This window comes from Gavia stellata, chromosome 10, assembly GCF_030936135.1.
Source record: "Gavia stellata isolate bGavSte3 chromosome 10, bGavSte3.hap2, whole genome shotgun sequence".
NCBI classification, from domain to species: Eukaryota; Metazoa; Chordata; class Aves; order Gaviiformes; family Gaviidae; genus Gavia; species Gavia stellata.
The window spans coordinates 3,346,489-3,368,660 of NC_082603.1; the positions used below are offsets into that span (position 1 = coordinate 3,346,489).

Genomic DNA, 22,172 nt, shown 5'->3' on the forward strand with positions numbered 1-22,172 from the left:
ATTTGCATGTTCCGTCATCATAGGAAATACAGTCACGTCTCAGCTGGAACAATGGTGTTTTAATGATGCAAACTAATTTCACAAAGCAAGAAGCAGAGAAAAAAAACCTTGTTTTCAGTGGGAGATGAGTTTGGGTGATCAGAATGCAACTGGCCCAAAGGAGACGCTGCCTGAGCTCCCAGCCTAGCCACGGTTCGCAAAATCCCAAATGTGTTCCCCTGCCACAGTGATCTATGTGACAAGAACTGGAAACACCCATCTGCTAGCTCTGTGCTGTCAGGAAGATGCTATGCTTGCTCTTTGACATCACTAGCAGTGGCTGATAATGAAAATTAACAATGATTCATAAAGACATCTCCTTTCCTAAGAATACTGGAACAGCAGCTTGCGTAATCCTGAGATTTACTTAATTAAGGAACATCCCCAGCACTATTTTATTTGATCATAGTTCCTATCATTTGTCTTCACCTCCCTCTCCCTCCCAGCTTTACCACAAGCGCCTTTGATTAGCATGGCCCTGATAAGAAGCTTCATTCAAAAAGAAAGCAGAGAGTGAGAAGGCAGGCACTGAGGTGTGGCTGGTGATACAAAAATTGAAAGGAGGAGGGCGTGGAAACGTATCAGAGAGAGGTGAGAAGTTGAGATTGTCCTGTTTGCTGGTGGCAAAATGAGAAGCTGAAGAGAGGGCCCAGCCGCAGCATGGGCACTGTGCTATCATATATGTCTCCAGAGACGGAGGGATTCGCGTAGGTGAGGAACATACCTACAGCTTAGCGCCTCTGCTCACTTCTGATGAGACAAGACCATTATTTTCAGTATTTTGAAGCGCTTTCTGCTTGAAACCTCAGAATCATCCAACTTCAGTGTTTTGAAATATGCTTCTCTACCGAGATTCTGGAAGAATGTTAGACAGATGGATAAATATTATCATGTACGTCACACACATTTGACAGCCGAGACACTGAAGCTAGTTTCTGACCGAGGCGGCCTCCGAATCAGGAGAAAGCACAAGGGGAAATAGCGTGGGGAAGTGTATTGCCACCTTCCAGGTGACCTGGATCAGGAAGCAAGCAAGGAACCTCAGACTTCATCCAGCTCCATGTTTTATTTATGATGATATTGCAGCAGCATTCAGGGCCCCAGCCATGAATCAGAAACCCATTACGCTATCTAGCATGCAAACACATAACAAACAGACAAGACTTCAAACACCCCTCGTTTATCAGCAGCGATGTTTTAAAACTACTTTGCCTAGTAAGATAAGATTTATCGTGAAAAGCTGGGGGGATATTTCTCATCCAGATGGGAAAATGCCTTTCCCAGAACGATTCAGGGGTGGCGGGACGGAGCGCAGCCTGGCCCCCCCGCACACAGGACAGGCCGCCAGGGAGTTTCCAGCATTAAATATGGTATTTTGTGGTAAAGTGGGTGCCTGTCTTTGTATGCAGGTATGACGCCTTGAAGTACAGGCCCGAACGGTGAGAGGAAGTCATCGCTGAGGAGAAAGGGCAACATCAGGTTTGAAAAACAGAATTTTGAACCAAGAGGGCTTGCGGCTGAGAGCTCCAAGTAACGAATGCGGGGGCAGTTACTCGTAAAAACGCGGCCCAGCGCGGCTTCTCCGGTGCCTGCGCGTCCCTCCCCTCAGCCGCCCCGAGCCCTTCCGCAGCCGGCTGCCTTTCCCGCCCCGCCGCCGCCGCTCCCTCAGGCGGGAGGGCCCCGGCCGCAGCGCCCCCTCCCGGCCGCAGCGCCCCCTCCACCTTCCCCCGACCCACTGCGGGAGCGGAGGGAGGGGCGCGGCCGGACTTGTTTCTCGGCGGAGCGATGCCGGCCGCCTCAGCGCCGCCTCCCGCCCGCCCCGTCGGAGGCGGAGGGTTACGGGATGCAGTGCCGCGCCCGCGCAGGCGGTGTGGGGATCCTCCAGCTCCCCCGGCGGATCCATCGGCGCAGTGCCCGCGCTTCCCCGCTCCGCTCCGGTTAGCTCCCGCCGCCCCCCTCCTCACTCAGCAGCGCCTCGCCTCGCCCCGCCGTCTCGCCTCGCTCTCCCTGCGCCCTCCGCTCTCTCTTCCCGGCGGGCTGGGGCTGCGTTTCCGCGTCGGCTTCCCCCTCAGCCTGGAGGCTCCCAATATGAACAGCATCGTCTGCGCTGAGAGGCACCAGGTACGGCGGGGCGGCGGCGGGCCCCAGCGGGACGTCCCGGGCGGGCGGCCCAGACGCGGCCCGCGCCGGCTGTGAGGGGAAGGGCGGCGGCGGCGGCGTGGTGGGGGGCGGGGGGCAGCGGCCATGAGGCGGGGGGGCGGCCGGGCGCTGCGCCTCCGCGGCCCCGCCGCTCTTTGTTCGGCGCTGGCGCAGGGGGTGGCGGCGGCCCGGGGCCGCTGGCGAGCGGGGTGGGCCCCGCGGTGGCGGCCCGGCCCGTCGCACCGTGCCCTCCCCGCGCCCTCGGCTGGAGGAGCAGGAGCTCCTCTGGCTCCGCGGCTTTTCGTTGCTTGTTTGGGGGCGGTTTCTCAAACGCTGGCCGGATCTCCAAGTTGCCATGCTTATCGAGGCGAAGTTGTGTAAATGGCCTGGATGGCCCGAGGCTGACTGATTCCCTCAGGACTGCCGGCCCTCGTCCCGCGGGGGGTTGCCGCGGCCTGGGGGGGTCGGCAGCGCTGCCCTGGCCCCGCACGGGCACAGAGGAGGGGGGGCTGTAGCCCCCAGCCCAGAAAACCCGCTGTTCCCCACACGGGTGGGTATTGTTCCAAGGTCAGGCGTTGCCTGCACACCTTTCCAAGGCCACGGTGCGATCGCGTATTGGCACCTTTCTGAAACCCTTTCTAGTAAGTGGGGGGAAAAAAGAGAATGGCAGAAATCCTGGACTTCGAGTGAAGAAAATAGCCGTTTCGGGCTAAAGAGCGTGTGCTGACAGCTGGTTGCCAATGTCATGACCCTCCCTGTCATCTCTACCAGTTCTGGGAAATAGCAGATAATACAGTGAAAACAGTGGCTGTCAGTCCACATTAGTGCTTCTGGAGAAAGGTGATGAGTATGAATGACCAGAAGGTTGGGGGGGTGTGGAGAGAGAAGTACAGTATTTTCTGCCTGCATGCACAAATTTCCAGCAGCTTTTTAGAAAGCTTTAGAGCTTTTATTTGCTAAGGAGAAGGATAGCAAGGCTGAGAGGTGATAGACTAGTAGAAATTCAGTATTGTGTCACTCCCCTTATTTGTCGTGGTTTGTGAAGGGGAGGATTTTTTTGTTTCCAGTGATGGGTGTGTAAGACACCACATTTATTCTCTTCTGTCAGGGATCTGCAAAATAAGAAACCAAGCAGGATGTGGTGCTTTGATGGTGAGATTGGTTTAATTTTAGAAAGCGGATTTTGTAGCCACAAGCCTAAGTCCTGGAGCACAGGACGCAACAGTCAGGGAATACTTTCCAGTTAGGAAACGGTACTTTAGCTGCTGTAAATAGGTCTAATTTTGTTTTCCTCGGCTTAAGGAGAGCAGGAGACGGTAAGAAAGGCAAAAACTGCCCAGAATGGGGGGTGGGAGACAACGGCCACACACAAACAAAAAACCACCAGTTTGCTGTTTGTGTGACAAATGTTTGAAGGACTGTGGGAAGTGTGTGTTAGTAGAAAAAAAGAAACCCATATGGGGGGGGGGGGGGGGAAGGGAAGAGCTCAGATGCTAAGAGAGTGCATGTGAGGCAGAAGGTAGAAAAAGAGGTGTAGATAAAGACAACGACAAAAAAAAGTGTAATGTGGAAAAAGAGAAGAGGAAACGCAGAACCAGTATGGAAAGGGAACGTAATGACCAGTGCTGGGACTCAGTGAAACAGTCTATAAAAAGCATGGGGGGGATAGCATTGGAAGCCAGTACTAAATGGACGGCTGGTGTGTTACAGCTGAGAGTTGTAGTTGAAAGAGCAGTAACATTCAAGCATAAAGCCTGCTTCTCATAAATTTTTTAAGTTTATATACATAAACGTGTGTTTGAAAGAGCTCTCTAGGCTTGCTCTCTATAGAGGGCAGTCCAAGTATTACATCTTCTTGGACTTCATGTAAAAGATTTTGGAAAATGTCCGTAGTACTTTTTCCTTCCCCTTCAATTCTTAACCGGTGATAGCGAATATTCTCTCCCTCTCCCCTCGTTGTTGGGGTGGGAGCACAACTGAGGTTGTTTTGCAGTGAAATAGAACAATTTTGTTTCCAAGTCATAGTTAAAATGAGACTAAATCTTCAGTGGAAAACCACTGAAAAGTGAATATGCAAAACAAAATTGATAGCAGTTTTATGAGTCTTATTTTAAATCACTAGTGTAAAGAAGTTGAGCCTGTTTAGTGGTGTAAAGTACGTTGATATACGTCTTGGTCCATGATGTTTTGCCCAAATGCAAATTCAGACATGACAAGATCGTGGGTTTTTTACCATAAATAAATGCTAATGTATGAAAGGAAACTTTTGAGGACATCTGGTTTTATCTTCTGATAGAGGTTATGGACTACGAGTAGTTGTAGGTGTGACCTACATTTCTTCTGAACTGGGCTGTGAAAAGCCAGAAAGCCCACAGCAACTAAAAAGCAACAACTGTGGTGTTAAATTCCGGTTTTGTTTCACTGGATTAACAAGTATCAGTCAAGTGTCCATCATTATATCAACAAGTATCAACTTCTAATCAAAAGATTAAAAAGTATCTCACCCAAGTTAGTGTTTTACTTGTGAGTTGAAGAGGTAGTACCTGAATCTGACGAAAAAAGTTGCGCAGAAGTGGCACAAAGCAAGGGCTTTGTTTACTTTTTGTCATTAAATACTGCACATGGGAAGTACCAATGGACTAAAGATGAGAGCTCTCCAGTGCGGTGAAAAATAAATACTCCCTGTGTTGTTGGGTCATGGGCAAGGTGACTTTTGCCTCAGGACGCGGCTCTGGGACCTGGCTTCTTGGTACCTCACCTGAGACCACAGCTCGTACCTCTGCTGAAAGTGGCTCTGCAGTGGAGAGTCCTAGGGCACGGGCATGCTTTGTAGGTCTTGGAGAAATTCAACAGTAATCATCATGCAGCAGGTTTTTGAAATGTTGGAATGTTTTATGTGGTGAACAACTGTTTAAAAAAAGTTGGGATTAACAGATCCTAAATTCTAAACACAATTAAGAATTTAAAGTGTATTAATTATGACATTTATTTGCTCCTGTGACTGAGCTAATCGTATTTCAGTAGTATTTGCATTTGCAAGATACATGTAAGAGGCTAGGGTAGTGAAGGATAAGAAGACTCAGTATCCTTGCTATTTAGGTGAGTCTTCTTATATGCACCTTTAAATGTATATACAGTGAGATGGAAAGATGAGTTTAAAAAGGAGAAATTTCCCTTCTGGCAGTCAGTTCTGTGCAGCGAATTTATCTTAGAGTGTTTTTATGAGCCGTGAATCTTTCATGGTCCAGTGATACATATATGTATGTAGCAAATGAAAATTTCAGCATCTGCATAACAGTAAGTGTTTAGGAAACACATTTACTGGAACACAATTATGTTTAAATCGAGCAACTGGGCAGGCATTTGAGTACTGGCATTCCTCTACTTGGGTACAGCCGTATCATCGAAACACACCACATGAATGCTTCATGGCTTCTGACCTGTCTCAGTCCTCGCCAGGATTTACACCTAGCGTGATCAACTCTTGATTGAAGGCGGTGCCTCCAGGCTCAACACCAGTATTAAAACTAGACTGGAAATCCAGTTTAGATATCAGTTATTTTTTGCTTTGTTTTTAAAATAAGTGCAGGAAATAGGCCTGCTCTCAAGTAAGAATTTTCTCAAATGGATGTGTTGTTCCCATTCTGCAATGCTAATTCTGCAGCTTTAACACGTTTAAATAATTGCATTTTGATGGTGCTTGAAAAGTAATAATTTCAGAGGCATCAGACTTCATACTTTACCTAGCTGACAGTGATCTGTGAACATCGCACTTGGTTTAAAAAATTCAAAGTCCTGGAAAATGATAAAAAAAGCTGCTGGCAGGTCTTGATGTGGTGAGCTAGAAAGGAGTATAAGCAAGGGCGGGGGGACAGGTAATGACAAAGCTCTTTAGATGCTTAAAATAATTTAAGAAAGGAATTTGTTCGCGGTACCTGTTTATAACCTTTAATGTAGAAAATGCAGCATTCTTGGCTTTTCATTGAATTTTGGCTGATTCTTTGGCTTTTGTTCTAGTAGTACTATACCAAACCCAAAAGAATGAAGAAAGTAATGAGTATGCTTGTGCTATTTAATGCCATTTTGAGTAGTAATATTAGCCATGGTTCACGCACAACAGTGTTGAAACTTTGTGGCAACAATTAAGCCATGCAAATTCCTAGCGATTCAGATTGGACAATACCATTAGGTGCATAAATGCAAAACCTCATGCACAAAGCAGGGCTTTAAAAGACAAATCCTCCACTTCAATCCAAAATTACTTTGGATGTCCTTGATAGGTCTTGAAGGTCGTAAGCAAGTACATCAGGCAAAGTTGAAACACTGCACTTGAAACAAAGTTCCTCCATTACAGCAGAACGTGATAAAACATGCCCAGAGCCGTAAACTGAACAAGGATGATTCTGGAATTTAGTTGAAATTGTTTGAATAGTTGACATGTAACTTGAAATCTCCCCAAAGCCTCAGTAGTGGTATTTAACAGCAATCCCAATGAACATTGAACGGGGGCATGCATAATGTGATGTGCGAGCAGACTCATAGCCTATTTGTCTGAACTGTGGTAGCAATATACATTTCATTTGCTTTGGTAATTATGGACCTCTACTCGGTTAACAAGAGGACTTCTTTGAGAGATCTGTCAGTTGAGAAGAAGCTGGTTTAAAACCAGTGTGAGCAAGGTGGATAATCTGATGTGCGATGTGTCGCTTTCTGCTCCAAATCAAGCAAGCGGTGACGGGGTTGGTCCAAGCCTTTTCACCAGAATGGTCTGACGCTGTACCGACCACCCAGTGCAGCTCCTGCCTGGAACCCACAGCTTGTCTCCCTTGACTTTTCTTTTTAGATGCTTGCTATAAGTTGCATTTGGCTAGGTAAGTCTGGCCGTGTCTGGATGATTCCTGTAAAGGAAATGGAAGGTTTAAAATCTGAAATGATAAAGTCACAGGTCTCTTGCTGATAATTCTCTTGTACATGCGTGGATAGTCTTGACGAAGCATAATTACCAATAGATTCTTATAACTTCTTTCCAAGCTAATTCATTGCAACACTTGTGTTGAAATAATACCTCTGCATCTTTGAACCGCAGAATGTTTCATTTGCGGTGAATCTTTGGGGAAAGTGTGGACTTCAGACTGCTTCCATTTCTGAGAAGTGAAATGTTTGGATTGCTTTAGAAACTGAGAAGATTGTACCAGTTGTAGCAACAAGAGAACAAGTGTTGACTTCCAAATGCTTAGTTAAATAATATTTGGTAAATAGAGCTTGGTTTCATAGTTTACCTGTAGGATGATAAAAAGAACATACATTTACTCTATGGAGATTTTTTCCTAGCAAAGTATGGTGACATTGAAGTGTGTTGTAGAAAGTTGTAGTCCCTGGGGTACTGTTCCCATAGTCTTCCCTGCATGAGGGGGTACTCTATTACAGACAGACACCACTGCTGCTCTGGAACAGTTGTTCCCTTCTTTATGTGCATGTGTTTGTGTCAAAACTTAATTAACATCAGTTCTTTCTCCCCGGTTATCTGCTGGCTGAAGTACTCTGTCCTCACGGTGGCCAGAAGCTGTTAAGGATGGAAGCAGTTTTCCTGTGGAGCTGGTATGTTGTGGGATAATGCCCCCTGCCGCTCTTGAGAATAAGCCTCCTGCTCGAGCTGCTGGTCTCCTTAGAGACCAAGGGAGCTACAATTCCGGCCAAAATGATCCCGTGGGTGAGCGCTGGCTGGGCAGTAGGGTCGCAAGGCTCTCTTGCCTACAACGTAGGTGACTTTGAGTTTTTGATGAGGAGAAACAGGCTGCACCTATTTTTAGGAAACCTGATTCCCCATATGGCATTTAATCTGTAGATACAAATATAGTTTTGGAACTGCAGTGGGGAACTCAAGTGGATGAAGTGATCGATGTTTTCCCGAGGTAGCATCAGGGTCATGGAAAGTTCCAGAGTGGGTGTTTGTTGCCTGTGCCCTCCTCGCTGCTGCTCCTCCTTCTCTTCTCTCCTCCCCAAAAGAGCCTGGCATAAACAGCCCACCAGCATGCAGAATCCCGATAAAGCTACCCCAATGCAGAACTTGACCAGAACTTAACAGATTCTGTTCGCAGGGTAGCAAACAGACTTTTTTATCAAAGAAAGTTATCATAGAAATAGCTATTTCTGACTTCATAGATTTTGTTGGAAGAACCAGAGACTGGAGACATGCCCAGTCATTTCAGACGTGTCCTTAATCCATCTTCAGTCCATTTTAGGCATCCAGTAGAAGAAGGATATAAGTAGGTGAGTACAGGAAAAGCAAAAGGTAGGAGGCATGTGGATTGGATTCTTTTTTAAAACTTAATAATTTTTGTTGTGTTACTTAAGAGTTACCTACTTGTGTAAGCAAGCAATAAGGATCTAGATATAGGAAGTGCTGAAGGTTAGAGTTGGTAAGGAATTGTCTAAAAATGGGATTCAGCTGTTCTAACTTTTTCTCTAAGCACTAATTTAGCCACTCTGGTCTCTGTGGGTATAAATATTGATGTGGTTGACCTCTCGTTAGGCACGAGAATGTATTGGTGTCAATATGGAAGTTTTCAGGTTGTTTTTGTGAAGAGAAACTTGTTTGTTTGGGTCAGGAACTTTAAGACACTGCTAAAGTTTCATCAGAAATACATGGTAGCACTATCTCTTGTCCTTACTTGATAACTTCTCTTTTATTGCAGATTATGATGCATGATTATCACAGAAGAAATTCATGTCTATAGCTCTTAAGGACATTATTACATCATCTTCAAGCCTGATAGTTTTGGAATCCGTATTGCAGCTGCAAAGACACATCTGTTTTTGCATTTCAACAAACATCTTCCCTACCAGAAGATACTGAAACAGAAGTGCTCTGTTTTAACACAGTGATACCATTGGATTATTTTAAGATCTCCCAGTTAAAAATTTACAGTAATATATTTGCTAGGTAAGTTGATACTGTTAGCTGCATATACAATAGTTAATAGTTTTGCTGAAATTCTGTGGCTTTAAAACCTTGAGGTTCTTTTTTAAATAAAACACAACAAATGGAAGTGTATGCAAATGGATAATGATCTTTGTAAGTAAGATTATTGTTGCCAGTTTAGGGTCAAATGCTTTCAGTAGTAAGTGAATTTAAAATAAATAGATTGACGCTAGAATTAGTTTGTGTGGGGCTTGCTATTTTTATTACTGATTTTTGCTATCCACTTTTTCTCTTTGGGGTTTTTTCTTGTTTAATCTGATCCTCAGAATTTTCTTAAACTTCAGATGGCAATATAAGTTGTTGTTGGTAACAGTAGTAGCATCTCACATATCCTTTCCTCTAAAGTTGTTGAGGAAAGTATACTTTTGTACTGCTAACATAGTCATAGCTCAAACTTACAAATTTGATTTTTATTTTTTTTAATATTTCAAATTCATTAGGTCACCTCAGGATCATATTTTACTATTCTTAATTAGCTTCCTAGTTGTAAAGTGGACTTTTCCTAAAAGTGCTTAGCTAAAAAAAGAATCAATTAAATGACCTATAAAATAGCCACCAAATTCAAGTCAGTTTCCTGAAGTTATTTTTTCCAGCCTTGGTCCAATTTACCTGAGGTGGTATGTTTGTATATGGGCAAGATCTTCAGGGGAAGTTGTTTTAGCTTTGTGATGACTTAAAATACATGGTCATTGTTCAGAATTTACTTAATTCTTTCTGTTTTGTTGGTGCTAGTGTTCTTTCATGACTTCCAGCTACTCTAAAATATTTAATTAAGTCATTACTCATAAAAATAAACCAAAAATTATTTCTGTAGCTATTCTTCTACTTCACTAGTTACTTTAAATTCTCAGTTCTTATTTTTCGACGTAGCTAGTTTTTGGGTCTGTGCAAAAAATGAAGCTGACCAGTATGCCAGACTTCACGCACTGAGCAGAAAATAGTGAAGAATCTACCAAATCTGATCTTTATAGAGGGGAGAAAAGCTTCTTGTGTAATCCAGTGGTTTCCAACTTGCTCCCACAGAGCTAGTGCAGGTTCAGCCTGTAGTTTTGGAGTTGCCACCTACTGAAGTGATGTGGATAAGTTGAAAGTTGTGGCCTCGCTCTCTGAAAATCATTAATCCAGTCAATCCAAAGGATTGTTGGCAACGTACTCATCAGCGGTAGTACTCTTCTAGCCTTTTTTTTTGACATGGATTTTTTTTATTTTAAATTCCCCATGAATGTTTGTTTACAAACAATGTGCTAATAGTACTTCTGTACTGAACCAAAATGTTGTCTCTCTAAACTTCATACATTCTTTTTTCAGCCAGACCAACACCAAAATGATTCCTAATGGATATTTGATGTTTGAAGATGAAAACTTCATCGAGTCATCTGTTGCCAAACTAAATGCCTTACGTAAAAGTGGTCAGTTCTGCGATGTCCGTCTCCAGGTAATTTTTTTCTGTCCGAGTATGATGGTTGAATGCGGTGGGTTTTTTGTTAGCGTGTAGCTATGTGCCTCATTGACTGTGAGGCCTGAGATTTTAGAATCTGTTTTTTCTGAAAAATGCATACTTTAAAAAAAAATAAAATCGGATATACTTTGAGAGAAGTGACGCTAACATTTTTTTCTGCTGATGTAAATTGGAGACTGTATTGATCTGAAAAATTGATTTGAACTGTGACGTTCATTTGGGTAGGCCTTTATGCTATTATAATACAAATGTACTTTATAAAAATTCTTACCAGCATGTGGGTTTCTTATTTGTGTTTTAAATAAAGGTATGTGGACATGAGATGTTGGCGCACCGAGCCGTGCTAGCTTGCTGCAGTCCCTACCTGTTTGAAATCTTCAATAGTGATAGTGATTCTCATGGAATTTCCCATGTTAAATTCGATGATCTCAATCCAGAAGCTGTTGAAGTTCTGTTGAATTATGCCTATACTGCTCAGTAAGTAGTTTTCACAGACACTAGAGAGAGTAGATTTTAATTTAAAAAAAATCAAAATAATGAAGACATATTTCTTTCTTTAATAGGTTAAAAGCTGATAAAGAACTGGTGAAAGATGTATACTCTGCAGCAAAGAAGTTGAAGATGGAGAGAGTTAAGCAGGTACAGTTCTCAGCTCTTCCAGAAGTCCATTCTGCTTTCTCAGGCTGACAGCATTAAGCTTTTTGGTGTTAATGAGACAAAAAATGATGATTCTGCGGAAGAAGCGCTCAGCGGATAAGCATCTTTAGATGTTCATTAGCACTGTATTGATTTGAGTGACATCAGTCCGTATTGCTTCCACTTCTTTTATCTTTGTGCTGAACAGTTCTCTGAAGTTCGGTTTTCTATTTGTGCACCTGTATAAGCAAAACAGCTTCTGAATCATAGCTGGTTCCTTGCCTTCAGGTTCGTGGAAGCGGTGGTGTGCTTGGTTGCGTTGGGGGACATAAATTAAACCTGTAAATCTGTGGCAGTGACATGTGAAAAAAGAATAATCCACACACTCCTGAACATAAGTTTGGTAGAGCTTGACTTTAGAACTTGCTTTTGCCGCGAGTGGGGATACCTTTGCCAAGGGAACTGGGATTCTTATCTTCATTTGACTGCAGTTAAGCAGCTTTGAACAGGCGCTCAATAGAAAAGCATGGGCTCAGTGTATATGTGAGTAGCTTTCAAAAGTGTATGACTTTTTTTTCTTTTAATGTACGCATATTCCTATGGAAGGCAACATTTCGTTTACCGCTCTAGCATGCGGGGGGATGGCAACAGGCAGTCATTATTCCACAGCTAGAAAACAGCTGTTGCTGTATGTTGGGGTGGATAACTTAAGCGTATAAAAATCTTTTGTCTATTTGCAAACTAAGATGCAGCCTTTTTTCTTAAAAGGTTTGTGGCGACTACTTGCTCTCCAAGATGGATGTTCAGAGCTGCATCTCTTACCGAAACTTTGCAAGTTGTATGGGAGACTCGCGTTTGTTGAACAAGATCGATGGCTACATTCAGGAACATCTTTTACAGATTTCAGAACAGGAAGAATTTCTCAAACTTCCACGGTTAAAGGTTAGCTCAAGTACATGATTTCCAAAAAGCAACCCAAGGAGCAACTATTATGGCTTCCTTTTTGGGAGTAGGAAAACTTGGGAGTACTGACTTTTACCAACAACATGAAAATTCTGGATCTGTATAATATTCATACTACTCTGAACCTTAACTGTAGAGAATACATACTATCATCCTTTCTAAGCGTAAAGAATAACTGCAGTAGTACTTAAATGTGCTTCCTAATTTCAGTGGCATAGGCTTGAAAGCTCCTCGTAGATGGTGTTTGTTCTGCAGTAAAGTGAAGAGTAATGCTTACTATGTAAAGTACAGTATGCTACAAAGACAAGGGTAATACCTATAGAGTAAATAATCCTTTCCTCTTCTAATTCAAGCTTGAAGTAATGCTGGAAGACAATGTTGGCCTACCCAGCAATGGCAAATTGTACACAAAGGTAATCAACTGGGTACAGCGCAGCATCTGGGAGAACGGAGACAGCCTGGAAGATCTAATGGAAGAGGTTAGTCTTTAAGAAAATGGGATTAAACATCTTCTAAAAAAAAAAAAAGTCAATGTGAAGGATGATCCCTTTTTCTTTTATTTTTTTTATTTTTTCACTTTTTTAACTATGACCCTAAAGAATTTAAATTTTACTGTAGGTACCCCTAAGCTGAGAAACTGGGGGGGTGTTCAGGTGAGCTGAATGAACTGTTCAGTCTGGTCTTCCGCTTTCCTTTTTTTGCTCACTATGTGCTGTATAGTAACCTCAAAGTGGCATGTATCTTGCTTTAGAATTGGGGAGGTGGTACTGAAACTTGCCGTAGATTCTTGATGTTTTCCTTTGCAGGTTTTGCTTGTAAATGCAAAGTAGGTAAAAGCTTCTAATGGTTGTTCCTCCCCGTTGATTTATCTCCCCATAGGTTTATTAACAAAACTAGGATACCAAGGCTGAAGAACCAAGAAGAAACCTCAAGTGTATTGACACGTACAGAAGCAGCAGTCCTGCCCCAGTTCTCCTAAGAAAATCCGCTGTGGGCAGAGAACGATGATGATGATTTAATGGTGTTTACTTACTCCTTTACAGGATACATTCTTTTAAATTGTGTGTTATTAAATGGCTTTACTCGTGAATACTAATACTAGATGTAGGCTGGGCAGTTTTTAATGGAAAAATGAGCGGGGAATCTAAATTTTTAATTGGCTAGAGAAAATGGACTTTACAAAAACCCATGAAACATCAAAATTTCCCCAGTTTGTTATTACAAGCACGATAGGTCTTCGGCAACACTTGTATAGGCAAAAGTAGACATTGATACTGTCATATATTCTTGAGTGTATATTTCCTCTTGGAAAAACTCAATTTAAAAGCTTTGATCATGTTGAAATTCAGATGCATTTCACTGAAACAGTTGCATCTGATGTTTAGTTGTGGACAGCAGTTTTTCCTTCAGAACTTAAATTTGTGTTGTCTTCCCTCATCCCCATACCTTTCTCTTAGAGTCCACTGTTGGCTTCTCTTGAACTTTTTTTTGATCGAGATAAATGTGTGTGTTTTTCAAAGCAGAAAACTTGTTTGCGGGGTTACGAAAATGCTTGCATGAGATTGTGAATTTGTGTAATTCTGCAAATTAATGTGCATCTTGCTTGTCTAATGTTTCTGTGCTGGAAAAACAGTAGAAGTCCTTGGAAAACGAAGATTTCTCTCAAGCTGAGAAAGTAAGGAGCCTTCATCCAATGTTTGAAGATTGCCACCATGACATCTGCTTCCTTTTAGTTTTGTCGTTCTGCTAGATTGAGATGAGATGACGAGAAGTATGCTGGCGACTGCCTTTTGTAATCTGCCTGTAGCTAAGTAGCAATGGAGACAGTAGCCACATGGGTATTCTGTTGTTGTTTTTGCAGGTTCAAACGCTGTACTACTCAGCTGATCACAAGCTGCTTGATGGAAATCTGCTAGATGGACAGGCTGAGGTGTATGGCAGTGATGATGACCACATTCAGTTTGTGCAGGTACAAATTGCAGACAGTCTGAGGTAACCCCAGATAGACTGGAGCAGTTTACAGCACACCTGAAGTCTTGTGTACTGTAGCAGGGAAAGCGGCAGTAGCTTTAATGGAGAACTATGTGACGAGAAAGCATCTTTCTCGAAACTGCTGGAGGCGATGATTTAGTCTCTGCTTCTGGTTTTTCAGCAGACTGACTCTAAGCCTTTGCAAAACAGAGCGCTTTAGGTTCAACTTCAAAATAAATAAATCTTAGGCTGTTGGAAGAAAGAAGAGGTAGAAAAGCGGTCAGCTGCAGCAAGTCAGCTGTGGCTTTGCAGAGATACTCAAGAGACTTAAAGAATCACGGACTGCTTGGCTTGCAGTGGGGAATGACTTATGCGTCTGTTACGTTTTGGCAAAGAAAAAGATTCCAGACGTAAGTTCTAATCCTTCAGCTGCCAGCGTCCATTCCTTTTGTTCAGCTGCACTGGTAATGCGCAAGAGAGATTTAAAAAAGCAGCAATAGGTAACTTCTGATCTAGAGACAGCCGATACTTTGACTGTGTACAAATCAGTCTTGTGCTTTTTGAGATTTGATAATTAATTTTTTTTTTTTTAGTTCTAGCACGGTATAATAATTCTCAACTCCTGAAAAACGCATGGCTTAGCACAATGGAGGCTGTTTAAGAAACAAAGAATAAACAAGGGCTAATAGATGTAAATTATCAATTGCTTTATACAAATCAAGGTTGTTTAAATTCACTGAGTTAGAAGCAAATATATTGTAATATTTTAACTCATAACAGTGGAATGTGCTGATACAAAAGTGTACTTCTTGAAATTTTTAGCTAATGTTTGTGTAAAACACTCTCTATCCCGGAACATGGATTTTAGAAGTGAGAAGAGAGGAAGATGAAAAGCCAGCTAATTTTCCAGTTTCTTAAGTGTTTTTAGTAAGCCTTCACAGATTTCACCACCTTTGGATACTATTCCTTTTAATACTTGGAAGCTGAGAGGTGAATGTTCAAAAAGTTCATTTTTAGAAATAAGGCCAAGAGTTCTCAACTCTTTCTTTTTTTTTTAAATCCTTTCTGAAAATAAGAATTGCCAACTTTAGAAATTCCAAACAGTTGAGAGAATTAACACCAGAAAACCCATAGATGACAGTTCTGGAAAAATTGTAACTTTTAAGTTACAGAAGTTGTAACTTCTGTGACTGTTGAGGTGATTTAAGGATAAGAGAATGAGCTTTTAATTGCGTGAAGGTTCAGAAGTAACAAAAATGCTATCCACAGATGAATTGGTTTTCGTGGTGAGCTGAGTATAGCAATCCAACCCTTCCGTGTAAGGTTATCTGAGTTAGACGATGTATTTCAGACACCTTACGACAGTTTCCATAGAGATCAGACTCCAGGGAGCTGTGCAAGCGTTGCAGACTGGGTACTGTGGTCATAAACTTTGCTGCTACACAGAACAGACAGAAGGTTAACTTTCTGTGTTTGGTCCTTACGATTCAGAAAAAGCCTGAACAACCCAAACAACTGTGCAGTCTAATCTGAAATGTGAAATTTTGGGGTTTTTCTTAATTGAGCAAAATAATGTAAGCTACAGTATAAACTTAATTGAAGAAGAAAAGAAAGCAGAAATCTCCTGCTAGTGGGAAGTATCAAGGGAGTAAAATCCAAGAAACAGCTAATCTGAGCACAGAGAGGAACTGAGGCGAAATTAATTTGTCTTCAGGGAATGAAGAGAATAGTTAATTCACTTCCAAATAGCATTGTATAATTAACTCCAGTTCCAGAAGCAGAGTTTGCGAGTGAGGCTTCTAGTTTGTAGATCAGTTCTCTCCGTATGGATGCAGGTTTTTCCTTACATTTGAAAATCCTGCTAGTAACGCATACTCTCTAGTAGGAATTTGAGCTGGTTTCTGGTCAGACAGCAGCAGTACAAAGGTGCGGTCACAGGATGAAATGAGTACCGAGATAAGATGAAGGGTGGTTTTTGGCCACTGTTGCTGAGTAGGCAAGATGTTTTGTTGAAAATCTAGGTGTGCTATAAATGACGCTCTGCGGAGGTGGTAGACAAAGTGTTCTCTTGAATAGTTGTGTGTTAGCTCAGAGAAGCAAAGGTATAGAAGGAGGTGTAGTTCTCCAGCTAGGTTTCTGTAGCTGCCTTTTGATTTTGCAGAAGAAGCCACCACGTGAGAATGATCACAAGCAGATTAGTAGCAGCTCCTCTGGAAGTCTTTCTCCAAATGCTACTGTTCAGAGTCCTAAACACGAGTGGAAAATCATTGCTTCAGAGAAAACTTCAAGTGAGTAACTGGGGCAGGTTTGTCTAAAAGATGCGTCTGGTGTTATGTGCCTACCGCCTCCCGCTCCCTGGGGATTTCCTTCAACATCTGCAAGAAATGCAGAAGTGCTTTTTCTTACTGATGATGCAAGTCGAGTAATTAGCCCAGTAATTTGTGGGTTGTTTCTAACATCACTGGGGCCAAATCACTTACATCTCGATTCCTTATCAACAGGGCATTCCCAAATCCCACGGTGTGTATAACTTACCCGGAAGGTCCTAAGGAGATAGGCAGTCTCTAATTAATTAACAGAGCTATTTGCTGTGTGCGTGCGAGGAGACTTCCTCCTATTTCTCGTATTTTTCAGTAACCTTGGAACTAGTAACCATAAAAAATAGTTTTCACACTTGTAAGGGGAGATGCATAATCGGAAGACCCCAGTCGGCATTCACTTAAATTCACCTAAAATTTTATTATATTGGTGGTCTCTCCTCTTCTCCTGACGACAGGTAACACCTACCTGTGTCTTGCTGTTCTGGATGGCGTGCTGTGCGTGATATTCCTGCACGGCCGTAACAGCCCTCAGAGCTCTCCCACAAGCACGCCGCGACTGCTGAAGAGTCTCAGTTTTGAGCTTCAACCAAATGATGTCATAGAGAAGCCCATGTCTCCAATGCAGTATGCTCGCTCTGGACTGGGCACAGCTGAACTTAACGGCAAGCTCATCGCTGCAGGTAAAAGAAATAGTGACGATTCTTTAAACAACTTGTTCGGTTGGGGCCGGGGGGGACAGTGGCTTCGTAACTCTGTTCTTCAACATCAAAGCAATTGGTCTTTGGGAACGTGATATCCTCTAACCTTTTGCTTTTAGGTGGATATAACAGAGAGGAGTGTTTGCGCACAGTGGAATGCTACGATCCGCAAAAGGATGCTTGGACTTTCATCGCACCGATGAGAACGCCAAGAGCTCGATTCCAGATGGCGGTTCTAATGGTGTGTGGTGGGTGCAGATCAGATGGAATGTGGCATTACCTAAATGTGGGTGGGACAAATAGGGCAAACTTCACCAAATGGTAACAGAAGTTGCTTAATTGTAGCTACCTGTTTACTACAGCACTAATGATTGGAATTGTTGTGTACTTATACGTGAGGCAGGTATTTTTAATGGGCTTTTTTCTGTTTAGGGGCAGCTGTATGTCGTGGGTGGGTCAAACGGTCACTCAGATGACTTGAGCTGTGGAGAAATGTATGAGCCAGAAATAGATGACTGGACTCCTGTTCCAGAGCTGAGAACCAATCGCTGCAATGCAGGTAACACAGCTGCAGTTGGCTGACTGTTGGTTTTATTTAAATTTAATCATTTATTAGCTTGCTTACTGTTCTTTCCTGTATGAATAGGAGTATGTGCCCTGAATGGAAAACTGTACATTGTTGGTGGTTCAGATCCTTATGGCCAAAAGGGACTTAAGAACTGTGATGTGTTTGATCCTGTAACAAAATCTTGGACAAGCTGTGCTCCCCTTAATATCCGTAAGTTTGCGGTGTAGTTTGGGAGGGAGGGGGGAAAAGGGCAATTGCAAAACCGCAGGTTTAAAACCAAACCAAACAAAAAAAAGTGTTTAAATTTCAGCTGCTGTGGCATACTGTTAGTGCGTGACTTGTGTGCTGGGCTGTAACTCCCAGTGTGTGATTGTAGGGAGGCATCAGTCCGCAGTGTGTGAGCTGGGTGGATATTTATACATAATTGGAGGAGCAGAATCCTGGAACTGCCTGAATAGCGTGGAGCGTTACAATCCGGAGAACAACACTTGGACCCTGATTGCGCCCATGAACGTGGCTCGACGAGGAGCCGGAGTGGCTGTTCGTGACGGTAGGCTTCCGCAGGCTTGCAGACCTCTTAGGCTTGAGGAGTTTTTCGTGTTAAGCTGCAGTGCAAGTAGAATACAAAGCTGTGTTCCTTCTCAGGGAGGAGACAATATAGCAAGAACCTGGCTGTGTCTCCCATTTAATTAATAACTGTAACCAGAAAGAAAAAAAACTTAACTCTTGTTTTTGTTTCGGGGCGTTTCCACCCCCCTCTTTCTTTTCAAAACATCACCATGCAGCTTCAGCAACTGCATCTGTCTGAATTTGGACTTTGCGCTTACTCTGAAATAATTTCCAATCAGCTCTAATGAGCAGGAGACCCAAAGCGGGTGAATACTGTGACTTCAGACCTTGAGGCAAAGGTTTCTGATGGAAAACCTGAAATGCCTTCATTTTGGCTTGGTCGGTCTCTCCGGAAAGGAGGCTGTGTTTGGCGACATAGCTGGTGCTTAGCAATGAGACATGCACTTTGTTTCCTTTTGATAGGAAAACTCTTTGTTGGCGGCGGCTTCGATGGCTCTCACGCGGTGAGCTGCGTGGAGATGTACGACCCCGCTAAGAACGAGTGGAAGATGATGGGGAGCATGACTACGCCCAGAAGCAACGCTGGCATTACGACTGTGGCAAACACTATTTATGCAGTTGGGGGATTTGATGGCAATGAATTCTTGAACACAGTTGAAGTCTACAATCCAGAGTCAAACGAATGGAGCCCCTACACGAAAATTTACAAGTTTTAAGTGAATTAAATTTCCTTTTCAAACTAACAGGCTTAGTGATGTAATTGTGTTTCAGTAGAGGTACACATGTGAATAGGGTTGGGGAGGGCATAGATGTTGCCAAAAGCAACACAGAGCTTTTGCATATTGCATATTAATGTGCTGTACATATTTGTTTTGGAAAGAATATCAAGATGAAGGGGGTTTTGTGTATTTTAGAATTTGTTTTGGGGTTTGTTTGTTGTTTTTTTTTAAGATTTTGAAGATAATGCAAGAGAAAACTAGACTGGGCATATCATTTCAGGAGCTTCCCCCAGCATTTGTTTTGTCACTTTGCACATTAATGACTTTTCCTGTAGGATGTGTTCCTGGGGCAGGAAGTGTGAGGTTCGGGGGATCGTTTTTTTCATCAGGCCTTGTTTTCCTTCAGTAACTGGAACAATTGGTAACAAGAAGCCTTATTTAAATAGATGCAATGGCTATTTTTTTTATTAAAAAAAGCTGACATGCCTGCCAATACCTTATCTTTTATGATTGCCTTTTTATAACAGTTTTTATATACTCGGCAGAGTATTTTATCTGTTGACACAAAAATGGCAGATAAACGGTTATTGAAGCAAAGAGACAACCTTGGAGTTCATAGAGACTTGAGTGGGAGAACGACTTCGCCACCGTAGGTGAGCTTCTGCGCTTCTGCCTCTGCTGCACTCTGGTAACTTAGCAGGCAACACCTTCCGCAGAGCTGAATGGAGTTTCTGAACATAACATAGCTGTGACTTTCTAGGATGGGAAGATTATTTTGGCTCCAAATATTTTGACAAAGGTGCAGGGGGTGCTTTCTGTACAGCAGTTTTGGTACTATGGGTGAGCTGACGTTTGTAAAACAAAGACTTACATGTGGGGTTTTTCTCATGGTTTTTAAACTTTCCAGCTGGCAATGAAAATGTATGCATCTGACTAGTACCTGTCTTAAGTTTGTTTTTCTAATCTTACAAGCTGAAAGTGTAATAGAACACAAATAACTTGATTTCGTATGTGCTCATAGTACTATGTTTTAGTTCACTTTCTCTATTCATATGGATGAAAGGCTGGTTAGGAGGGCTTGGTGTCTAACGGGTAGTGCTGCACATCTAATTCCTGGTGCCAAAACGAGCACGGGCTGCTTGCTGCTGATGCAAACACATTAAAGGTACCATTTGGGAAATCCTTGCACCACTGGACTGCTGTGCCGTGTCTTTGTGACCTTTTCTTTAACAAGACAGTTTATGACATTAAAATAGACATTTCACATGTATGGATATTTAACTGTCCCCCCGCCCAGCTCAAGTCTGGGCTGAGTAGAACTGGAGAAGGGGAGGGAGTGCCCTGTACCCCTCCTGCCTGCCAGTGGAGGGTTACCCTCCAGAAAACAGTGCCAAGGTCGCGGAGCGGGCAGCACCCGCCTCCTGGAGCACTGCCCCTCTTGTCTCAGGCTGCTCTCAGGATCCCTTTACTAAAAGCTCTGTGCAAATCAAAGCGTAGCACTCCAGAGGCAAGATGAGGAAAGGCTGAGTGAACTTGAAGAAAAAAAGTGCATAACACTGTGGCAAAAAGAAACACCCCATACTGTTGTAAGAAACTTGATCTGCTCAGCGTTAATCAGGTAGCTTTAGGAAATGAAGCCACCAGTGATGTCACTAATTTCAGTCACCATCAGAGTCCTGGTTTTGCTCTTTGATTCAGGTCTTAACAAGCTACAGCTGGCAGATCCCAACACTACTAACAGAGCTCTGCCACAGTGTATGTCACGCCACAGAACACAAGGCGGTCCTGCTGAAGTGGGGCATGAGCAGACCTATACCCTGGAGTAGGAAAACATCAGACCAAAGAGATGTACTCATCATTCCAAGCTGTAAAGCTGGGTGCATTTCAACAGGGAGAGTCAGTACAAGAAAATACAAAGTACTCACCTTAATCTGTGTCAGCTGTCTTTCCCTAAAGTGTATCAAAAGTAGATGTGAGCCAAGACAGACAGACATCGCGTACTTAAGTCAATCACACTTCCCAGATTTATGATGCAAATTGCCAACATAAGCTTCTTTGAGCACAACGTACTTACCCCACACCTGCAGGATAACAACGTGAATAGAAATAATAGCCCTTAAAATGAATTTTGCTCCAACAGCAGCTCTACCACACCCCTTCTCTCTGACTTTCAAGTGTCTGGGGGCCAGAACTGCACTAAACTTGCATCCACGGTAACTGGGCGAAGTAAAAAAAGAGCTATTCAAAGAAACTGCCACGTAGAATTAACTGCCATTTACTGTAACAATAAATTACATTTTTACAATAAAGATTTTACAAAGACATCAAAAAGTTAATAGCAAAATAAACACTTCTAGAACTCTGCCAGTCATCTCATCTCTGTACAAATACATACATTGGAGAGGTAGCTTTAAAGGCCACAGCAGCATTGAAAATGGCTTTTAGAAAGTTTCATGGACTTAAAGCAGTTCTGGAAAGCAACAAAGGATACATTCAACTAGAGATGTCACCTGGAGAGCAGAGACGAGGCAAGTCAAGGGGCATAACCCACAGAGGGAAAAACCCCTCATGCCGTCATGAGAGACAGTGGCAAAAGAGAAGGCTGAGGAGTTTTCCCAAAGAAAGTTTGTAGCAGGTTTCTGCTGTATGTAGGTGTTTTAACAAAGGAAAAACAGCCCTTGCCTCTGAAAAGAGGTCTGGGACAGAGACCTGCGTGAGGGTGGGGGTTTTGTTTTGGTTTTTAAAAAAAATAAGAGCCTCGATCCCTTTCTTACCCCATTCCATATCCTCTCAAGTCTTACGCAGTTCACTACATAGGATACATACACTGCAGCTGTGGTTTAGTCCTTCCTGTCCATAGGGGTAGCGAGCGTCCCGGGTATTTGGCTTTGTATTCAGCCACTTTCCTTTCAGAGCCCCAGGTATCACAATACGTTCCTTTTTCTCACCTATCGCATCTCAAGTACCAGCAAAACAAATACCGTACATGGATTTTCCCGTACAGCCACTAACAGACCCAGCTCCTACCACGAACGCTTGGAATTCGGAACAGTGGCCCAGCACATCAAGCCAGCTGCATCAATCCCGAGTCCCTCACTTGAGAGACA

At 42.9% G+C, this 22,172-nt stretch overlaps 1 protein-coding gene across 3 annotated transcripts; it reads left to right on the forward strand.

Moving 5' to 3' along the window:
- The first annotated feature begins 2,121 nt into the window (after nt 1-2,121).
- On the forward strand, nt 2,122-20,253 carry IVNS1ABP (influenza virus NS1A binding protein). 3 transcript variants are annotated; one of them, XM_059821625.1, is made up of 15 exons: nt 2,122-2,160; nt 8,874-9,121; nt 10,469-10,595; nt 10,927-11,096; nt 11,183-11,258; nt 12,024-12,197; nt 12,572-12,697; nt 14,080-14,187; nt 16,351-16,477; nt 16,966-17,190; nt 17,328-17,449; nt 17,641-17,767; nt 17,855-17,986; nt 18,153-18,326; nt 18,809-20,253. In XM_059821625.1, exons 3-15 carry the CDS (start codon nt 10,485-10,487, stop codon nt 19,060-19,062), a joined length of 1,926 nt encoding a protein of 641 aa, XP_059677608.1. In that variant the 5' UTR covers nt 2,122-2,160; nt 8,874-9,121; nt 10,469-10,484; the 3' UTR covers nt 19,063-20,253. The 3 variants fall into 3 exon arrangements, with proteins under 3 accessions (XP_059677608.1, XP_059677610.1, XP_059677609.1); XM_059821627.1 differs by having other exon boundaries at nt 10,473-10,595; XM_059821626.1 differs by lacking the exon at nt 2,122-2,160 and adding an exon at nt 8,211-8,448.
- Nucleotides 20,254-22,172: the final 1,919 nt, after the last annotated feature.